Source organism: Hyphopichia burtonii, assembly GCF_001661395.1.
Source record: "Hyphopichia burtonii NRRL Y-1933 unplaced genomic scaffold HYPBUscaffold_3, whole genome shotgun sequence".
NCBI lineage: Eukaryota > Fungi > Ascomycota > Pichiomycetes > Serinales > Debaryomycetaceae > Hyphopichia > Hyphopichia burtonii.
In genome coordinates, this window is record NW_017963730.1 from 135,412 (window position 1) to 154,721 (window position 19,310).

The following is a 19,310-nucleotide window of genomic DNA, read 5'->3' on the forward strand; positions in this document are numbered from 1 at the left end:
TTTTGTTGGTTTCAAGTAAATCAAACCAATTGTTTTCTTGAACCTTTAAAGAATAATTGAACAATGGTAATTTGTAAGAAAGCCATACCAACCATTAATAAAACTTCAAAAATGGAAAAGTAATAGATTCTAGATTCAGTAGACTTAACAGTGGCTTGATTTCTATTATTTCTGGTTTTATAGTATTGTAAAGTTCTTAAAAGACCATCTAATTGAGTATCAATTTTATCAACGGTTCTTTTCATATTTTCAACATGAGCAATTGGTTTAGTATTTGGTTGATCTGGCATATTGGCTTTGAAGTTATTGGTATTGGTATCTTCAAATTTGATTTCAAAATCAACAACTTTTTCTGCAAAGGTAGACATTCCATTTGAGAAACAGAATTCATATTCTCCAACAATATCCGCTTGGAAAACAAAATCCCCCAGTCTTTCCTTTTCTTCCTTTACAAGTATTTCACCTCTTGGTGACTTGATAGTATAATCAACGTCGAAAGCACCACCACTTTGAACAGCAAAGTAATAACTAACTGGAGTATTTGGTTTAGTAGTGAAAATGTAAAAACATTCAGTTGCTTGGGCCCCCAATTGGAAGGTTAAGGCTGAACCTGAAATAAGTTGACATAACGCCAACAAGACTGATACGAAAGTGAAAAGCATCGCAGCTACCTACCGGGGTTCTTTATCTTCAATGTTAAAAGGGTTCTTCTTGGAAGTTGTTGTTGTTGATTCCCTCGCAAAAATCCATTGGAAAATTGTTAGCAAAAGACGTGTCAAGATTTTTGAGTATGGAAAAAAAGGGTCGTGCGCTTTGGCGGTGAAAAATTTATTACGGTACTAATTAAAGTATTGAAGTACTTATTAAAGTACTAATTGAAGTATTTTATTATACTGATTATGTTTACGAGGCAAGATACTAAGAATGATGTGTATAATACTATGTACAAGACATTAAGAGAAGTGAATGAGTTATGGGGTGTAGACCATACGACCTTCTTTGTCGAAACTGACGGCTCTGTCTTTCTTACGATCTCTTCTGGAAGCACCGTATCTGAAACCAACGTTACCTGATTTAGCCTGGATGAATTTGAAATCGACTTTGTCGCCTTTCTTGGATTCACCCATAACGACCTTATGATGTTTTTGTTGCTCTTCGTCATGAGTGTGCTTGGTGATGTTTTGCAAAGTTTCACTAGCTGGTTCCAATCCCAAGACTTTGGCAGCGTCAACTGGACCAAAAGGTTCTGATTCGGAAATACTCAAGAAACGCTGTTGCAAAGTTTTACGGGGAATTGGAATTTCGGTCAAGTTTTCTGAATGGGAACGGGCTGAAAATAATGGGAACATACGGTACATTATCTGGGAGAATTTTTCAGCGTCCTTGCTTATTTTATTCTAGAATTATGAGTTAGTAATTGTTCAAACAACAATCGTTGTTCTTTTCCATCAGTAGTAAACTTCTAACCATGTAGTTGTCTTAAAGACTAATCGAATATATTTTTTAAAAGTATTCTCATCATAGAAAAAGAAAGCAAAAAATCATATACATACTTCTTGTCTGAGTCTTTTTTCAACTTTAGCCAATGTCACAATGGCCTCTACTCTATCAACCTTGATTTTATAATCGTTGGCAATCACATGAGGTGACACCCCTTCTTCAGCAACTCGTTGGTATATGACATCTTTTAAATTATTAGGAATGATCGAGGCAGTCTTACATGCGAGATTGGTGGGGAACGGATGGAGCGAGGGGTTTCTACCGTTTAAACGGTATCTCGAGGATGGAACCTGACTTTTGGTCGAACTCACCACCGATTGTCCATCGGGAACTATATAATTAGGAGTGTGGTTCTGCGGTGGGTAGTAATACTTGTTTCTGAAATACTCGCCCCTCACGTTTCTAGGCCCAAGCCATGACTTCAATTGTCTGTTAAACGAACTCGAATGGTCTTTCTTGGGATGGGTTAATGGTACTGCTTCTGCTTTATATTCGGTGGGCCAGGCAAGAGTTCTCTTCACATGGGCCGAACGCACCAGTTGCAAGCTCCCCCCTCCACATCTTCTCATCAGCAGTCCCACTATGCAATTAGGACTGGCACGGATCATATCAAACACTAGATGGTGAAAAGAAGAAAGAAACAAATCAATTTTTCATTCCATCAGAGAATTTTTCATCGTTTTTTTTTTGAACGAACAAAAAAATTTGTATAATGTCGCGTTCGAACGCGACAATGTCGCGGTGACGACATTTATTTCCAAAAGATGTCGCGGGTAATCGCGACATTTTATTTGACTGTTTTGTTTACGTTAAAAATTTTCTAGAGCTCTACAGAGACCTATTGATTCAGCAAAGGGTTAAATTGGAGTTGAAAAGCCAGAGAAGTTGAGTTAGGGCAGCTAGTTGAGAGTGCAAGATGGAGAACATATACACCACGCTACGGAAACTCAAGGAAAGAGTGTCACCTTCCAAGCCAAAGGAGCCGTCTTCAAACGCGTCTGAAAATCAAGTAACGTTATCCAGAAAGAGGAAATATTCTAGTGAAGACGATCCTTTCAATGATAAGCATAATAAGACGTTGTTGACTAATCCTTCTACCGTTGACACCAGCAAGGTGAATCGAACCAGGTACTTTACGCCCAATGCCACCGAGATTACCAGTGGATCACCATTTATAAGGAATAGCAATTTGTATAAGCAAATATCGAATCAAGGTGGATCCAAGCCGGTTAGAAGTAAAATGAGACCCAGTAAGGAGACGGAGGGAGAAGCTGGGGATGATGTTGCATTGGTTGATGATAAGGAAGCGATGATGAAACGGTCAGCCAGTGTCAAATTGACAAAGATACCTGATATTACTAACGAAGAAATAAATCGAGCTTTGGGAGGTAGCTCAACGATAAAAGAACCATTGAACGTGATTACGCCAGAGGAATTGAACAGATACTCAACTACAGAAAATAAGAAAACTGATGAAGAAAGAGATCGAGTACTTAGATTGAAACAAGAGCTTGATATCCCTGAAGATGAAGATGAAGTTTCTTTGGAAGTGTTAGAAGAAATGAACAGACTAGAAGAATGTTTCCCAGTCTTAGCCACCAACTACAGACTTATTGATAAAATAGGAGAAGGAACGTTCTCTACCGTTTATAAAGCCGAAGCTATAAATGGATCAGTTCAATTAGGTTCAGATATTTGGAAAAGCCCTCCATTAAAGAGAAGTTCCCTGAAAAAATTACCTAAAAAGAAGAAAAATCCAATAGTTGCATTAAAACAAATCTATGTAACTTCATCCCCTAACAGGATTCATAATGAATTACATTTATTATTCAATTTAAGTGGGAACTCTCATGTTGCTCCACTTTTAGATGTTTTAAGGTATCAAGATCAAGTTGTTGCAATACTACCATTTTATCAACATGCAGACTTTCGGGATTTTTATCGAGATTTACCTATTAAAGGAATCAAAAAATATTTATGGGAATTATTTCAAGGATTGAAATTTGTCCATGAAAGAAACATCATCCATCGAGATTTAAAGCCCACAAATTTCCTATATGATCCATTTAAAGGGAAAGGAGTGTTGGTTGATTTTGGCTTAGCTGAAGAGGTGACTCCTTCGAAAAACGTCAGTTCTCGTAATAACGTTTGTCCCTGTGAACTGAATGAAAAGGATAAAATACAAATTAATAGAATTCATCAAAATCGTCTCAACGTTAAAGCAGCATATCCAAAACAAGATCAAAGACCTCCTCGTAGGGCTAATAGAGCTGGTACAAGGGGTTTTAGAGCTCCTGAAGTTTTGTTCAAATGTACAAATCAAGGCACTAAATTAGATATATGGTCAGCAGGTATAATTGGACTTTCAATATTATCTAGAAAATTCCCATTATTCAATTCACCTGATGATATTGATGCATTAATAGAATTAACTTTAATATTTGGCGTTGAGAAAATGACTAAATGTGCAGAACTTCATGGTTGTGGATTTGAAATCAATTTATCTCATATTGGTCAACAAAGTTTCAATGGAAACTTAGTTAAATTAATACATACCTTTTTACAGTATGAATGGGAAAATGATACTTTCCCACTGGATAGTGTTGTTGTTGACACATTAAAATATATTGACCCAAAAACTTATTCAATGATTAAACCAACCAAAATTCCAGAAGGTCAAGAATCTGAATGTGGTGATTTGAATGATTATAATCAATATAAGCAAGATTTTGAAGGTTATGATGATTTGAAAAAACTCTTACAATTATTAAACGGTTGTTTAAATATCGATCCCCGGAAAAGATTATCAGCTGAAGAAATATTAAAATTACCGTTTTTCAGTGAATTGGATCATGATCACGATGATGAAGTATTGATTTAATAGAGTCAATATAGATATGTATGTATATTATACGTAAATTATATAAATTAAAAATAATACAAAAAGGAAAATTTAAGAATCAATTAATCACAATTATTACGAGCTATTAATTTATCAACTTCGCTAACATCTTGAGGGACGTCTTCTGCATCGGCGATTTCATCTTCTTCATCAGTGCAGAAAGAATCACGCCTAGAACGTTTTCTGCTCTTTCTAGGACTCACAGGTGTTATTGAAGTTGATGAATTTTTCAAAGTTGAGGACGAAGGACCAGCCTTCGAATGATGCAAAGGAGGATTGGAATTTTCAATGATTGATTTATTCCATTTACGGTTTAATTGAACAATGAGTTTATTTTGTTGTTTTAAAGTGTTCATTACTGGCTGATCATTATTTTGATTATTTGATGAAACTGAATTTAAAATCAGGTATTTTGAGCTTGGCAGTAACGGAGAGTTTGAATTTGGAGAGCGTTTGATATCGATGAATTTGCTATCCAAATGTTTATCAATGTTTTGATTATGTGGAGAGTTGGCTGATGAGAGTAATTCAATTTGTAAATCTTTTGAATAAATCTTCTTTTTTTTCAGGTATATAGACTGTTGAATTAAATTTTTAGAATTGAGAGGATTTGGAGCTTTTGTCTTTTTCAATAGTTTTAATTTATCTTTTGGTGGAGACGGTGAAGGCGTTGTTGACGGAGAATTTTTCTTTTTATTGAGATTTGTAGGAGTAGTAGTAGGAAGTTTGGGGCTGGAGGTTGAAGTTGGAGAAGAGGACGATGACGAATGGTTGAGTAGATTGGGACGAGGTAATGAATTGGCGAAAGCATCAACATTCAAGGATAAAGGGGAAGGCGCCGACTCTGTTTTCTGATTAGAGTCCTTATTTGAATCAGGATGAGCATTGTTATAATTAAAGGAGAAATCTTTATTAAATTGGGTTGAGTTTTTCCCCAAAGTGATTACTTTGGAAGATTCTGATTCCGAATCGTCATCAGAGAGAATAGCACTTGAATTTTTCTGATGACGAAATCGATTTGCAATGATGTAGTTTTCAGGGACGTTGAATGAATGAGAGTTAAATAAAAGATCAGTATGATTATGACCATGATGGAGGTTATGACTGTGATTATCAAATTCATGATTAGGAAGGTGAGGCACTGGGAATTGATTATTCAGTAATGAAACCAAAGACGTATTACTATTATTTCTAGTGGTTCTCATAATACCATCGTCGATTGAGACTATCGAATTTCTAGGACTACCAAGGCTGATTATTGACATGGACCGATTATGATTTGAGTTGGAATGGTTCGATGTCACCGAATTCATCGACAGTGACCGTTGTTTGTGGGAAAGAACCGCTTGTGGTTTGAGGATATGAGGACTAGTAGATCCACTGATTGGTTCAGATGAGCTAAGCGGACTATTTCGATCATGGGCATTCATGGGAGGCACACCAGCGTGGAAACCCGACGAGGAACTCATTTGTTTCAATCAGCCTTCGACCAAATCTCCATTCAAGCAATAGAAAACGAAACCAAACAAGCAATCAGAACTGATTCAACTGAGCACTAGTGCAGAGATGGGGTATTAAATGCACGATGGGCTTGCCAAACTTGATCCAAAAAAAGAAACACTCCGTCGTGAAACAAAACACTAACGAAATGCAAGAGAATACAAAGTTCTTAAACGAAGTAGAATAATATCTATTCAAAAACAAATGATCCTGATCCCGAGAAAGAATTAGACAATAACTTTATAACCTGAGTCAAAAAAACAAGAAAACAAAAAAAAAAAAAAAATTGAAAATCGCACCGGCACCGCACCGTTTGACGAAACCTTGATTAACCTTTCCAAGTACCTTACTAGTGTTTACTGGCCGTCTAACAGAAACACTGGAACCTGGAGAGTAGTGAGCAATTCACATTCGAGCGAACTCCTGAGGTGGAACTACTCCACCACAGCTTTTACACAACTCGATAAGGGTCCGGGTCACGTGAGCGTGGTAAAATTTTCAAAGCTCATCGCCAGTCCAGGACAAAGCATCAACACCGGTGGAGGTACAAAGGCTCCGAAAGAAGCATATATACGGTGGAGGGCAATTACAGTCGGAGTGGGATTGTGTTCCGAGTCAGGGGTAACATCTGTTTGGGTTTCAAGGCCCCCATTGGAGCTGCTAAGGCTATCGGCTGGTGATTTGAATGTAGTGTAGTGCTAGGACAAAATCATCCTTGATGGCCCTTTGTTAGCCATTATCTAGCAGTTGAATTTGCCGTAATGCACAGTCTTTCGTCACTTAAGGGTAGTTTACTGCGAGCCCCATCTCAATACAAGGAACCTGTAGGGATTATCTTATCGTAAATTGGTACTAGTATTACATGTACGGCCTAATCCGAGGGAAAACTCTAATTAAATACTTATTAATTTAATTAAGCATCGATTAATTTACAATTAAGCTATTCACAAGATGAAAACACTAACAAAATGAAAAAAAAAAAATAAAAAGTCCATAGTTAAGGGACGCAGGGAAGAAAAAACCTTAAAAATTGGCCAAAAAAAAAACTAAAACAGGCAGAAGTCGCCCTACTGAAATATTATCATTCATAAAGCATCATATCCGCCAGTTGATTACGGTGAAAAGTGGATTCAATTGTTGTTGTGGCGTGTGTCCTGATCGGTGTTCATATTACGACTAGCTCTATCAATTGCCTGTGAGAAGTTGGAGTCTGTTGACTAGAAAAAATAAGTTTAGGTATTACCCACAGTTTTTTCAGAAGCAATCATGAGTTCTTCCTTTTCGGATATTCCAAGTATACAAATACCTAGGAAAGGGTCCAGAAGTGGTGCTGACGAGCCGGGAGACTCCGGACAAGACCAATTGAGAAAAGGCTCGTTGAATCCAGGTTTTATTCAATCGTTTTCCAATACTAATAACTTTGATTTTGGTGGAAGAAGTTACGTGGGGATGACTCAACGTTCGGTGAGTATCTCCAACCTAAACCCACCGGTGGTGTATTCGGGTCCTGACGTTCATGAGCAGACTGCCAATTTGGCCAATATCGGGGTCACCGATGATGATCATATTGGCGATGATGACGCGGACGAATTGGTGGATATTCACTCGGGGTTCGACTACGATTATGCGTCGTCGTTTCCTTCTCCTGCTAATCCATCGGAAGCCGACGCTTCTAATCAAATTGATATCGAAACTCCTTTACTTACTTCTAGTTCTCCCCAAAAATCCTATGTAGACGAACAGTTACCTGATTTGGAATCAGGGGTCTCCCGGGATGCTTCCAACTCGTCGAGATTGGTTCAGCTTGTATTGACTCCTTTCAACTATCTCCCAGCGGTTTTCTTGGGGACATTGCTCAATATTTTGGATGGGTTATCCTACGGGATGATTATGTTTCCTATAAGTGAAGGGATCTTTGCATCTTTGGGACCTGCAGGTCTCTCAATGTTCTACATGTCTTGTATTATATCTCAGTTGGTTTATTCTTTTGGTGGATCTGCTTTTAAACTGGGGATTGGATCGGAAATGATTGAAGTTACTCCATTTTTCCACTCAATGGCCTTATCAATCATGAATGATATGCAAGGTGCTTCCTCCGATGCTATCATTGCCACTACCATTGTTAGTTATGCATTCTCTTCAATTGTCACTGGTTTGGTATTTTTCATTTTGGGTAAATGCAAATTAGGAAGTCTCGTTGGATTCTTTCCTCGTCATATTTTGGTGGGTTGTATTGGTGGAGTTGGTTACTTTTTAATTGTAACTGGGATTGAAGTAAGTTCTCGTTTGGAAGGTGGATTGTTTTATAATTGGCCAACTTTATCTTATTTAATCAAGATTGATGTTTTCTTACAATGGTTCACCCCTTTATTATTGGCCATCCTTCTCGTTTTCTTACAACATAAAATTCATAACTCTTTATTGGTTCCTCTTTATTTCATTGCCGTTTTCGTTATATTCCACGCAATCATTGCCTTGATTCCTAATTTATCATTGGATTCAGCTAGAAAGTCGGGTTGGTTATTCCCAGCAGTTGAAGATAATCAACCTTGGTATGCTTTTTATAAATTATATAAATTTCAATTAGTTGATTGGTGGGCAGTCCTCAGTAGATTTCCTACCATGTTGGCATTAACATTTTTCGGAATCTTACATGTGCCAATTAATGTTCCTGCTTTAGCAGTCTCGGTTGGAATGGATCAATTTGACGTGGATCGTGAATTAGTTGCTCATGGTTACTCAAATGCATTATCCGGGTTGGTTGGATCTATTCAAAATTATTTGGTTTATACCAATTCAGTATTATTTATTCGTGCTGGTGCTGATGATAGGTTGGCTGGTATCCTTTTGGCTGTAGGGACGGGTGCTATTATGATGGCTGGGCCGGTTGTGATAGGTTATATTCCAATCTGTGTCGTTGGTGCCTTGATTTTCTTATTAGGTTATGAATTATTAAAAGAATCAGTTTATGACACTTGGGGAAAATTACGTAAGATTGAGTATAGTACAATCATCATTATTGTTGTGGTTATGGGAGTCTGGGATTTTGTTTATGGAATCTTGGTAGGTATCTTGTTGGCATGTCTTTCATTTGTCGTTGAAGCAGCCCGTAGATCCGTAGTAAGAGGAATTTACACTGGGACTGTTGCTAGATCAACTGTTTTAAGACATCCAAAACAACAAGAATTTTTAAAAGATGTTGGAGACCAAATCGTTGTTATAAAATTACAAGGAACGGTGTTTTTCGGATCTATTGGAGGCGTTGAAACTGCGATTAGAAAAAGATTTGATGACGATAAATTCAAAAAGGATCCAATTAAATTTTTAATCATTGATATGAAGGGAGTTTCATCGATTGATTTTTCTGCAGCTGAAGGTTTTAGAAGAATTTTGAATTTGACTAATGAATTTGGAACTCAGTTAGTGATATCGTCTGTGGTTGATGATGATGATATCGTGATTGCTTTAAGAGATGCAGGTTTATGGGATACTAATAATGAATTGGATATTCAGTTATTCAATACTTTAAATTATGCATTGGAGTGGTGTGAAAATTGTTTCTTGAAAACTTATAAACGAGTTAAAAGAGGCGAACGTAGAATCAATATCAACACCAATAATAGACAAATGTCACCATCTTTAGGTCAACCACTGTTTTATGATAATAGTCCCGTTCCAATTGGCAATACTCCTGGTAGTTCAGGATCTAATCGATACTCAATAAGTCAAGCATTAGATGGAACTTTTGGTACTCCTCGTACTACAAAACTTTATCAAGCAGCCACGAAGACTGCTAAAGACGAACAATCGATTCAAAACAAGTATTATAGATCTACTGACTCGGCTTTCAAAAAACAACCTCTACCATTATTAATGATTACTTTCAACGGACTTTCGGATAAAGACGAAGAGTTCTGGTCAAAATTGACCCCGTTCTTAATCAAAGAAACCATTCCAACCGGTATCACTTTCTACGATACATCATATAATGCACCATCCTTTTTCATCATTGAATCTGGTTTAATCAGATCAATAGTTCGATTTGAAAGTGACGAACGAGAATTACATTCCAGCATACTACCAAATACCGCATTCGGAGACCTAAATGAAAAATCGAAATTGGGCCAAAACTTCAGAGACATGACCTACACTACCGTCACCGACACCGTGGCCTGGAGGTTATCTGAAAGCAAAGTCACCGAATTATTGACCTCTTCCGATGGAATAATCATTTACAACGAATTGCTCCAAGTCCAAGCCAGACTCATCAAAGAAAGATTCGATACAATGACTGCAAACTTGGTTCTTTCTGCATGATACTATTTATTCAATTCTTCTTTCCCTTCAACTCTTTATACATCATCTTCATTAAACATTTTATAGTTCTTTTCATTCAACTCTTTTTAATAGATAAAAATCAGTTTTTGCAATAATCATAATCTCATCCTGTATACGGCGTAATCCCTGATAAAAATTAATTTTTTGTAGTACAAAAAACCATCCATAGTTTTTTGTGAGGGAGTCATTTATTGGGTTGATAACTGGGACTTCATCCCTTTTCTTTATTTCCAGGTCTTTCTTTAGCAAGGTCTTTCTTTATCAGGGTTATCAAGGTAGGTCTTTCGTTTGTACCATGGTTGCCATCAAAAGTTTAGCGTTATTGTCGGTCTCAATTGCTTCGGTCAATGCATTATCACTTAGTAATGCACTTGAATCCTATGTTCAAGAAGTTGCTAGTGTATTCAAGCCATTGAAAGAATTAAAACAACAGCCCGAAATCGTTTATACATTTCCAGCACCTCCAGGACAAAATGAAAAGCCGGTTCCTGGTGGGTCACCAATCGTCCAATGTGATGCCACTGCACCACAGCTTTTAGATTTACAAAAAGTTGAAATCATTCCAAATCCTCCGCAAAAGGGAGCCAATTTCAGCTTCACCGCTGAAGGTATCTTAGCAGAAGATGTCGAAGACGGTGCTTATGTTGAGGTTGATGTCAGATATGGTTATATCAGATTAATCCACCAAACCTTTGATTTATGTGAAGAAATCACCAAGGTGGACTTGGAATGTCCAATTGAAAAGGGTAAACAAGTTATCACCAAGGAAGTTGAGATTCCAAATGAAGTTCCCCCTGGAAGATACATTGTTAATGCCAAAGCCTATACTAAAGATGATGTTTTCATTACTTGTTTATCAGCTACAGTTGATTTTGAATAAAAAGTTTGTTCTTTTATCTGTTTCTTGTTAGTACGTTTGTTTTCCAATACAAGTTTATAATCTTTTCACTTGTCCTGTAATTATTGTAACTATTGTAATCATTGTAAGTATATTGTGCTAGCAAGTATTGCCGGTTTGTGGTGTACGGGTTCTCATTGGGTATTATTTGGAGAAATTTTCATTGCATGGTAATACCATTACCTTTAGCCTCCACCGCCAAAATGATTGCATTCGAAGATTACTTTTCGATTCAAATCTTCTTTATCATCTTGCGAGAGACGTTGGAGACGGCAATAATCGTTTCTGTGCTATTATCCTTCATCAACCAAAGAAGTAGTAGAGATGCTAATCAAGAACAAATCAATTTTCAAAATAAACTTAAAGTCCAAGTTTGGGCTGGTGCTGTTTTAGGGTTGGTGATCTGCTTTGTCATTGGTCTCGTATTCATCTTATCCTTTTACTTTATTGGTAAGGATTATTGGTCATATACAGAAAGAATATGGGAAGGGTTATTTTCGATACTATCAAGCATTATAATCACCGTTATGGGATTAGGATTATTACGTATCAATAAAGTCATGAAAGTAAAATGGTGGATGAAGTTAGGCGACGCTTATAAAGACGTGGGGGCCAAAGAAGATAATTTACCAGAAGAAGTCGGATCAACATCGGAATTATCACCATCAACCCCAATTATTCCTAGGCGAAAGACAAAATTCAGAAAGAAGTATTTTTTGGCCATATTACCATTCATTACTACATTAAGAGAAGGATTAGAGGCAGTTGTGTTCGTTGGTGGTATTGGAATGACCCTGCCATTGACGTCCTTACCGTTATCAGTTTTGGCCGGGATTTTATGTGGATCTACAATTGGAATAGTATTATATAAGGGAGGAAACAAATTATCATTACAGTACTTTTTAATATTATCAACGTGTTTTCTCTACATTGTTAGTGCTGGTTTAATGAGTAGAGGTATTTGGTTTTTAGAATTAGAAAAATACGTACGATTATGTGATGGTTTGGACGTGAGTGAAACTGGTAGTGGGCCAGGGTCTTACGATATATCCAATAGTGTTTGGCATGTTAACTGTTGTAATGGGTTAACTGACGGATGGTGGATGGTCTTCAATGCAATCTTCGGCTGGACCAATAGTGCTACCTATGGCAGTGTTGGATCGTACCTTGCATACTGGATGATTGTTATAATTTGGTTAAACCTCAAATTGTACGAAGAATCCAATGGTTATTTACCGTTTCTTCCAATAAAATGGCAATTGAAACGAATCAAGAAAAAAATTAGATTATTTGAAATTAGATTACAAAATCAGTCAACCAATAACTCCAATGACCATTATCAAGAATTGACTAGTAATCCGTCAATTGATCTTAATGTCCGTGAGGCTGAAGCCCAACTATTATTAGCTAACTAATACAATATCATTTATTTAATCTAACCACCGTAGGCGATAAAATATTACGATCTTTCCAGATTGTCATCTACCTAATGGGTGCTCATATCATCGTACCTTACGCGATGCAAATGAAATTGCATCCTCCTTTAAGGTCTTACCCTAATTTAAACGCGTAAGAACCCATCCTCATAAGGAGTCATTCTACATTTTGCATGATCCCCAGCCATTTCATCTCTTCGTCAACTTACCAGATCGTCAAATTTTTCCGTTAACAGTTGGAATACTTACTACCCTTAATTGACAACCCTAACCATCTTCAATGGAAAGCATGACAACCAAAAGAACCCCCTTAAAGGTTAAATTTCCTTTCTCTTATAGTCTGTGCCTGCTCCCGTTCTTTGTAACATACTTCTTTTGGTTATTGTAGCTGTTCTTGTGTTCTTTCGTTGTTGTTGTTTTGTTGTTGTTGTTGTTTTTCAATGGAATTATGTCTGCTGCTGGGTAATTTATTATTTTTTTTTTTTTTTGGTTTGTTAGCGGTTTTTGTATGACAAAATCTTTGCTCGATTTCTAAAAAAAATTTTAAGCTAATCACTGGAATTGGAATTAGAATAGTTGAAGCTTCTTTTGAATTCAACGATATACTCGAGAGCTTAGCGTACGGTAGGATAGAGTCAAGCGTCCAGTGGAACAATCCCTTACTCATCGTTATTCGCTTGTCGCTTAGTTGAAAATACGGGGACTCAGGTTAAACATACCATTTTGAAATTCCAACTAATTCGTCACTCCTTTAGATTCTAAAATACCTTTAATACTTGCTTGTATTAGTTATTCTTTTTCGTGTCAACGTTTTTCCTCTTTTCTCTTTAATGTTGTTTTAAACTAACCCAGTATCAAAATGGATCAAGATCAACAGAAAGCTGGCGAAAATGAGCCAGATCACAATCAAACATTAAATAATACTAATAAACTACTACATGATTTAGAACGTAAACTATCCAGTTCTTCTAACCAAACGCATGCATCAAATAATTCCCAGACTTCTTCTATCATAATAAATAAAGATTTATCGGGATTAGGTAAACAAAATGTTCAATCAAATGTTATTAATTATTTAAAGAATAACGACAATGCTTCAAATTTTAGTACTAATGAGTTATACCACGATCGCCAAACACGATTCATGACTAAGTTTGGTAGAAATTATAATCCTCCTATAATCCAGCAACATACTGAATCGATTGAAAATTCAACCAATTCAGAACAAAGTAGCATGACAAGTCCTATTGTCGAGCGAGCTAGACCCTTGATATCCAATGATCAAAATGATGATGATTTTTTCGAACATATCGACGATGCTGATGATTTGAGTGATTCCGGTAGTGTGATTAAACATTCAAACGATTATGACACTGATGAAGAAGAAGGTACTTTCACTCCTGATTCCAATGAAAACTTACACGGAATACATTATGGGAATATGGATGATTATGATGATTACGATTATGATGATGATGCCGAAGAAGAAGATGATATGTTGCTTCCTCCTTCTCCTCCTCGTTCTCCTCCAAGAGATTTGGATCCAGATAAATTATATGGTTTATATGATTTTTCTGGACCTGATCCTCTGCATTGCTCTTTACTGAGAGACGAACCAGTGGTTTTGATAAATGATTCTGATAATTATTGGTGGTTAATTAAAAAATTAACAAAACAAGAACGATTTGAATTAAGTCGCTCAAAACATTTAACTTATAACTTGGATGATGATTTTGATGACTTTGATGACTTTTCAGATAGTGAAGATGGTAAAATCGGATTTGTCCCTGCTGAATGTTTAGAAACGTATGGTGAAAGATTAGCTAGATTAAATTGTTTTAAAAATGAAGCTTTGGAAAAATCAAGTAAAGAAGATATCAATGATACCACTTTAAGTTACGCCGATGATTTTAACTTGGGTTTGAATTTATCAAATCCGATCAACTTCCAAAGTGATGATAATTTATCAAAATCAACCGTTGGTTCTTTAAAAAGAAAAAAGTCAACTAAATCAGTCACTTTCGAAGATTTAGGTGAATTGGTTCTTGACGAGGATACTAATGACCTGAGTACTTCTATCCATAAAAACAATGATGACGATTTCCATAACAGCTATTTCGATATCCCTCGTGATGAAATTAGGGATGTTATTAAAAATAATCCAAAGGAGCCTTCAGAAACTTCAAATTCAGAAGATAAAAAACTGGAGGTTTTAAGTGATGTTTATCCAACTGAGACTCCTCTTATCATAAATAAAAATAACCGTTCTGGTCAAAAATCTCAAGACTCGCCTCCCTTGGATGGCTCGAGCCCTAAAGATCCAATTCGTATAATTAGTGATAATGAACCCATAATAACTCATGTCGTTAACTTGAACGAAAAAAGTAATCAACAAAAATCGGAAGTTGCAGTTAAAAGTGAAGAGAACTTATCATTAAGTAATGTGAACAAAAATACTCATTTAGATAAACCTTCAATGTCGACTTCTAATCAAGAAATAATTTCAATTGGCTCATTCTCTCCTGATACTCCTCGTGAAAGTTCCCGTAATAAAAAATCAAATAAAAAGTCAATTTCTAGTCCTCCTTCATGTCCTTCGTCAGCAAATTCATCTACTTCTCCTGCAAATAGAAGCATTGATGATGAGGCTTCTCAATTCAGAAGATCTCTTATTTTAGACCGCTTGAACCAAGTTACTTTTGATATCCAAGAACAGCTTAACTTAAGTGACGAAGACCTGGACCATTTTTCTCATTATTATAGACCAGATAATCTTACCTTCGGAGCTGACCTAAAACACTCCCCTGAACAGCACAGAATGATCCATGACGTTATCAATCAATCTGATCTGGATTCTGATCAGCCTTCAGATCTCGACCTGGAAAGTTTTGTCAACTCTTCTTCCAATCACACCAATAGTCGTGACTTGTCAAACAAACACCATCGTCACAATGGCCACCACAATCACCATCATCATTCCTCAATCTCCCAGGATCAAGATTTATCCGTCACACCATTAACAAGCCTTAATTCTTTAAGCAATGGTATTAATTCTACAACAATGACCCAATTTTCAAACACTTCGAATTCAAAAGCATACTACAATAATATCCACGCAATTATCCCGGAAGACGAAGACATTACAGTCTCTCCAACTCCTCTCTATCCATCATCTTTACCAGAATCACAAACAAATCCTGACTTCATCCCAAAAGCTTCGGATATTCCCTTAAGTGAACGTAGAAAATCAAAACCAGTTCACGACATGTTCTTGCCCATCCTAGGTAAATTCGATGATTTGGCAGAAAAATTGGCAGAATTAGAAGACTTGTTATAATCCTTCCCTAGAATCTATTTATTTTTCAATTCTACAAACACCTTTTGGCTTTTTTAGTGTCTTATCTTTCTTTTTTCTTTTGTCTACTTTCATTCGTTTCTCTGTTCAGGCTTTTTTTTGTTTCTTCTTCACTCAATTATTACAATTCTTTAACAATTCTCATATCTCCTTGCATCTTTTATTTCAGTATTTAACTAAAGTGTAAATTAGAGTTTACTTGTCTTTACTTCATGTAAAATGATTAAAATGCGCTTTGTTAAAATTTGATGAGAAAAATTTTAAGTTCATCGATTTCAGCACCAAAAAAAAAAAAAAAAAAAAAATTACTCGAATCCTTTTCGTTCTACTTAGCCAATTGTTTTATACCTTAACAAGCCTCAAATCTTCCAAAAAGCGATTAGGTGGAGGATTAAAGCATCATTGATTGTGATAAGCTATAGGAATTCAGAAAGTTAGGGTCGTTTGTTCGTTTTTGACTTGGTTAAAACTTTAGCTCAAAACAGAATCATTATCCTTATTGATATTTTAATACTTATTCATTCATTATCATTTAACAAAATTGGCGGAATATGTCTTGGTCTGCGGATCCTCATGCTCTTGAGCAATTGAAACACATCTTTAGTGCCACTTTGTCATCAAACAATAAAGAAAGATCGGAAGCTAACGATGCATTGGCCGAAGCAAGATTACAACCAGAGATTGAAAATTACCTTTGTGAGCTTCTTGTATCTGATCATTCTGCTAAATCGGATGTCAGAGCTGCTGCAGGTATTAATTTGAAGAATAGCATTTTAAGAAGCCAATATGCAACTACTGATAAAGATAGAAGTTATTTAATGGATAGTATATTGAAAGGTTTACTTGATAATGAAATCATGGTCAGAAACATCACCGGTAATGTTATAACTTCTTTATTTTCGATTTATGGACTTTCCAAATGGCCACAAGTTTTACCCCAACTAATTCAATTAACTCAATCTCAAGAGGTTAATACTACCGTGCACGAAGCTGCAATGGGTGCATTATCAAAAATTTGTGAAGATAGTACGTCATCTTTAGATCAAGAATATAATGGTGAAAGACCTCTCAACTTCATGATGGTCAATTTCTTAAAGTTAGCTGAAGATCAATCAAGTGGGAAAGTAAGAGCTTTGGCTGTCCATTGTATTAATCAGTTTATCAGATCAAAATCCCAATCATTTTTGGTTCATATCGATGATTTTTTGCAAAGACTATTTCAATTAGCTAGTGATAATACTAGTGAAGTAAGAAAAAATGTTTGTACTGCATTTTTGGCAATTTTAGAAACTAGACCTGATAAATTATTACCTCATATTGATGGAGTTATCAATTTTTGCTTACATGCCATGCAAGGTTCAGAAGAGGAAGTTGCTTTAGAAGCCTGTGAATTCATTTTGGCATTGTCAACAACTATTGAAGTTGAAAGCGATAAAAATATTTTGAAACCAAAATTGAACTCCATTTTGCCAATTTTATTAGCTAAAATGGTTTATTCAGAGGAGGAAATTTTTTACATTCAAATGATTGATGAAAATGATGATGCCAACGTTGCTGACAAAGATGAAGATATAAAACCTCAGGCTGCTAAATCAAAAGATGCACATACTGCTGGTAATGGGGGTGGGTCTAAAAAAACCAAGAGTTTTGATGATGATTCCGACTCTGATTATGAAGACGAAGATGACGATGACGATGATAGTGAATTAGATCAATGGAGTTTAAGAAAATGTTCTGCTGCTGCTTTAGATATATTTTCACTTGATTTCCCATCTGAAGTTTTGCAAGTTACTTTACCTATATTACAAGAAAGAATAGTTTCTCCTGAATGGCCAGTTCGTGAAGCTGCCATTCTTGCATTTGGTGCAATTAGTAAGAGTTGTATTGATTTGGCTAGTGATAAGTTACCAACACTAGTTCCATTCTTAGTCGATAGATTACAAGATCAAGAAACTAGAGTTAGACAGATTACTTGTTGGACTTTATCAAGATTTGCTAGTTGGGTTGCTGAAGAAGCTCATGAGGGTGGCCACTATTCTAATTACTTTCAACCTACTTTCCAGTCAATTGTTAGCTGTGCTCTGGATAAGAAAAAAGTTGTTCAAGAAGCTGCTTCGTCTGCTTTATCAACTTACATTGAAGAATCTGATATTTCATTGATTGAATTTTATTTGGAACCTTTATTACAACATTTCCAACACTGTTTCCAAACCTATCAACGTAAAAACATGACTATTTTATATGATTGTGTTCAAACTTTTGTGGAGAAAGTAGATCATGATAGATTTGCTGCAAATCCATCATTTGTTAATTATTTAATGCCTCCAATATTACAAAAATGGCAAGAATTGGATGATTCAAATATTGAATTATGGCCATTAATGGAATGTTTGGCTGCTATTGCTGCCACTTTAGGTGAGCTTTTCTTGCCATTTGCTGTTCCAGTTTATGAAAGATCGATCAAGATTTTATTTAATTCTATACAATTAGATCAACAATGTCAAACCGATCCATATATAGAAGCCCCTGAAAAAGATTTCATCATCACATCATTGGATTTAATCGATGGATTAATTCAAGGTTTCACTCATCATTCTGGTGAATTAATTCAACAAAATAACATTGATTTAATGGAATTAGTTATGCAATGTTTTGAAGATCCAACTGAAGATGTTCGTCAATCTGCATATGCATTATTAGGTGATTTAGCTATATTTGTCGTTGATTCAACGGTTAAACCTAATTTAAGGCCAATAATAATAAGTATTGGTAATGAGATCAATAATAGAACTTACAATTCATTTGCAGTTTATAATAATGCAATTTGGGCTTTGGGAGAAATGATTATTAGATTGCCATATGAAGATTATAAACCATTTTTGAACAATTTGGTTGATTTATTAATACCAGTTTTAAATAGTACCGATACTCAACAAACAGTTTCTGAGAATGCAGCCATTTGCTTAGGTAGAATGGGGATTAATGGGGGTTCTGAAGTCCTTGCACCAAGAGTTTCAGAATTCATTCACCAATGGTGTTCACATATGCTTTATATGATAAATAATAACGAAAAGGAAACTTCTTTCCAAGGTATGTTAAATATAATTAGTGCAAATCCAGATCAAGGATTTGGTGGGTTATCTAATCAACAAGGAAAGAAGAATTTATCGGTTTTCGTAATTTGCATCGCTTCTTATATTGACCCACCAGAAGAGTTAAGACAAATGTTTGTTCAAGTTCTTTCAAGTTATCAGAATCTACTCGGTAAGGATGTTTGGGAATCTCAAGTCTTGTGTCATATTGATCAAGAATCAAGACAAAGTCTCCTCAATGTATATGGAGTTTAAACCCCCTACAGTTTTAATAGAGAAACTTTAAATA

At 35.8% G+C, this 19,310-nt stretch overlaps 9 protein-coding genes across 9 annotated transcripts; 6 read left to right on the forward strand and 3 right to left on the reverse strand.

Annotated features, from left to right (window-relative positions):
- Positions 1-20: 20 nt before the first annotated feature.
- On the reverse strand, positions 21-662 carry HYPBUDRAFT_136708 (uncharacterized protein; the record flags this gene model as incomplete). Its single annotated transcript, XM_020219614.1, has 1 exon — positions 21-662. One exon carries the CDS (start codon positions 660-662, stop codon positions 21-23), a length of 642 nt encoding a protein of 213 aa, XP_020076532.1.
- Positions 663-971: 309 nt separating this feature from the next.
- HYPBUDRAFT_108367 (mitochondrial 37S ribosomal protein mS45) lies at positions 972-2,069 on the reverse strand (the record flags this gene model as incomplete). Its single annotated transcript, XM_020218627.1, has 2 exons — positions 972-1,397; positions 1,554-2,069. The coding sequence occupies 2 exons, from the start codon at positions 2,067-2,069 to the stop codon at positions 972-974; spliced, it is 942 nt and encodes a 313-aa protein (XP_020076533.1).
- A 347-nt stretch (positions 2,070-2,416) lies between these two features.
- CDC7 (serine/threonine protein kinase) lies at positions 2,417-4,381 on the forward strand (the record flags this gene model as incomplete). Its single annotated transcript, XM_020218505.1, has 1 exon — positions 2,417-4,381. The coding sequence occupies one exon, from the start codon at positions 2,417-2,419 to the stop codon at positions 4,379-4,381; it is 1,965 nt and encodes a 654-aa protein (XP_020076534.1).
- Positions 4,382-4,414: 33 nt separating this feature from the next.
- On the reverse strand, positions 4,415-6,109 carry HYPBUDRAFT_10678 (uncharacterized protein). Its single transcript, XM_020218508.1, has one exon. The coding sequence runs from the start codon at positions 5,869-5,871 to the stop codon at positions 4,465-4,467; it is 1,407 nt and encodes a 468-aa protein (XP_020076535.1). The 5' UTR covers positions 5,872-6,109; the 3' UTR covers positions 4,415-4,464.
- Positions 6,110-6,879: 770 nt separating this feature from the next.
- Positions 6,880-10,330, forward strand: HYPBUDRAFT_152397 (uncharacterized protein). The gene has a single exon (XM_020220995.1). The coding sequence runs from the start codon at positions 7,169-7,171 to the stop codon at positions 10,217-10,219; it is 3,051 nt and encodes a 1,016-aa protein (XP_020076536.1). The 5' UTR covers positions 6,880-7,168; the 3' UTR covers positions 10,220-10,330.
- A 205-nt stretch (positions 10,331-10,535) lies between these two features.
- Positions 10,536-11,120, forward strand: HYPBUDRAFT_147801 (sterol transporter; the record flags this gene model as incomplete). The annotated part of the gene is made up of 1 exon (XM_020220079.1): positions 10,536-11,120. One exon carries the CDS (start codon positions 10,536-10,538, stop codon positions 11,118-11,120), a length of 585 nt encoding a protein of 194 aa, XP_020076537.1.
- A 215-nt stretch (positions 11,121-11,335) lies between these two features.
- On the forward strand, positions 11,336-12,540 carry FTH2 (Fth2p). Its single transcript, XM_020220996.1, has 2 exons — positions 11,336-12,063; positions 12,129-12,540. The coding sequence occupies exons 1-2, from the start codon at positions 11,342-11,344 to the stop codon at positions 12,136-12,138; spliced, it is 732 nt and encodes a 243-aa protein (XP_020076538.1). The 5' UTR covers positions 11,336-11,341; the 3' UTR covers positions 12,139-12,540.
- A 797-nt stretch (positions 12,541-13,337) lies between these two features.
- Positions 13,338-16,081, forward strand: BUD14 (protein phosphatase regulator). The gene has a single exon (XM_020222977.1). The coding sequence runs from the start codon at positions 13,434-13,436 to the stop codon at positions 15,909-15,911; it is 2,478 nt and encodes an 825-aa protein (XP_020076539.1). The 5' UTR covers positions 13,338-13,433; the 3' UTR covers positions 15,912-16,081.
- Positions 16,082-16,265: 184 nt separating this feature from the next.
- On the forward strand, positions 16,266-19,291 carry HYPBUDRAFT_136729 (uncharacterized protein). Its single transcript, XM_020219615.1, has one exon. The coding sequence runs from the start codon at positions 16,481-16,483 to the stop codon at positions 19,274-19,276; it is 2,796 nt and encodes a 931-aa protein (XP_020076540.1). The 5' UTR covers positions 16,266-16,480; the 3' UTR covers positions 19,277-19,291.
- Positions 19,292-19,310: the final 19 nt, after the last annotated feature.

What these genes read in the sequence shown, in the direction of transcription:
- BUD14 (XM_020222977.1), top strand. Translation starts at nt 13,434, where the DNA reads ATGGATCAAGATCAACAGAAAGCTGGCGAAAATGAGCCAGATCACAAT.
- HYPBUDRAFT_10678 (XM_020218508.1), bottom strand. Translation starts at nt 5,871, where the DNA reads ATGAGTTCCTCGTCGGGTTTCCACGCTGGTGTGCCTCCCATGAATGCC.
- HYPBUDRAFT_152397 (XM_020220995.1), top strand. Translation starts at nt 7,169, where the DNA reads ATGAGTTCTTCCTTTTCGGATATTCCAAGTATACAAATACCTAGGAAA.
- HYPBUDRAFT_136729 (XM_020219615.1), top strand. Translation starts at nt 16,481, where the DNA reads ATGTCTTGGTCTGCGGATCCTCATGCTCTTGAGCAATTGAAACACATC.
- FTH2 (XM_020220996.1), top strand. Translation starts at nt 11,342, where the DNA reads ATGATTGCATTCGAAGATTACTTTTCGATTCAAATCTTCTTTATCATC.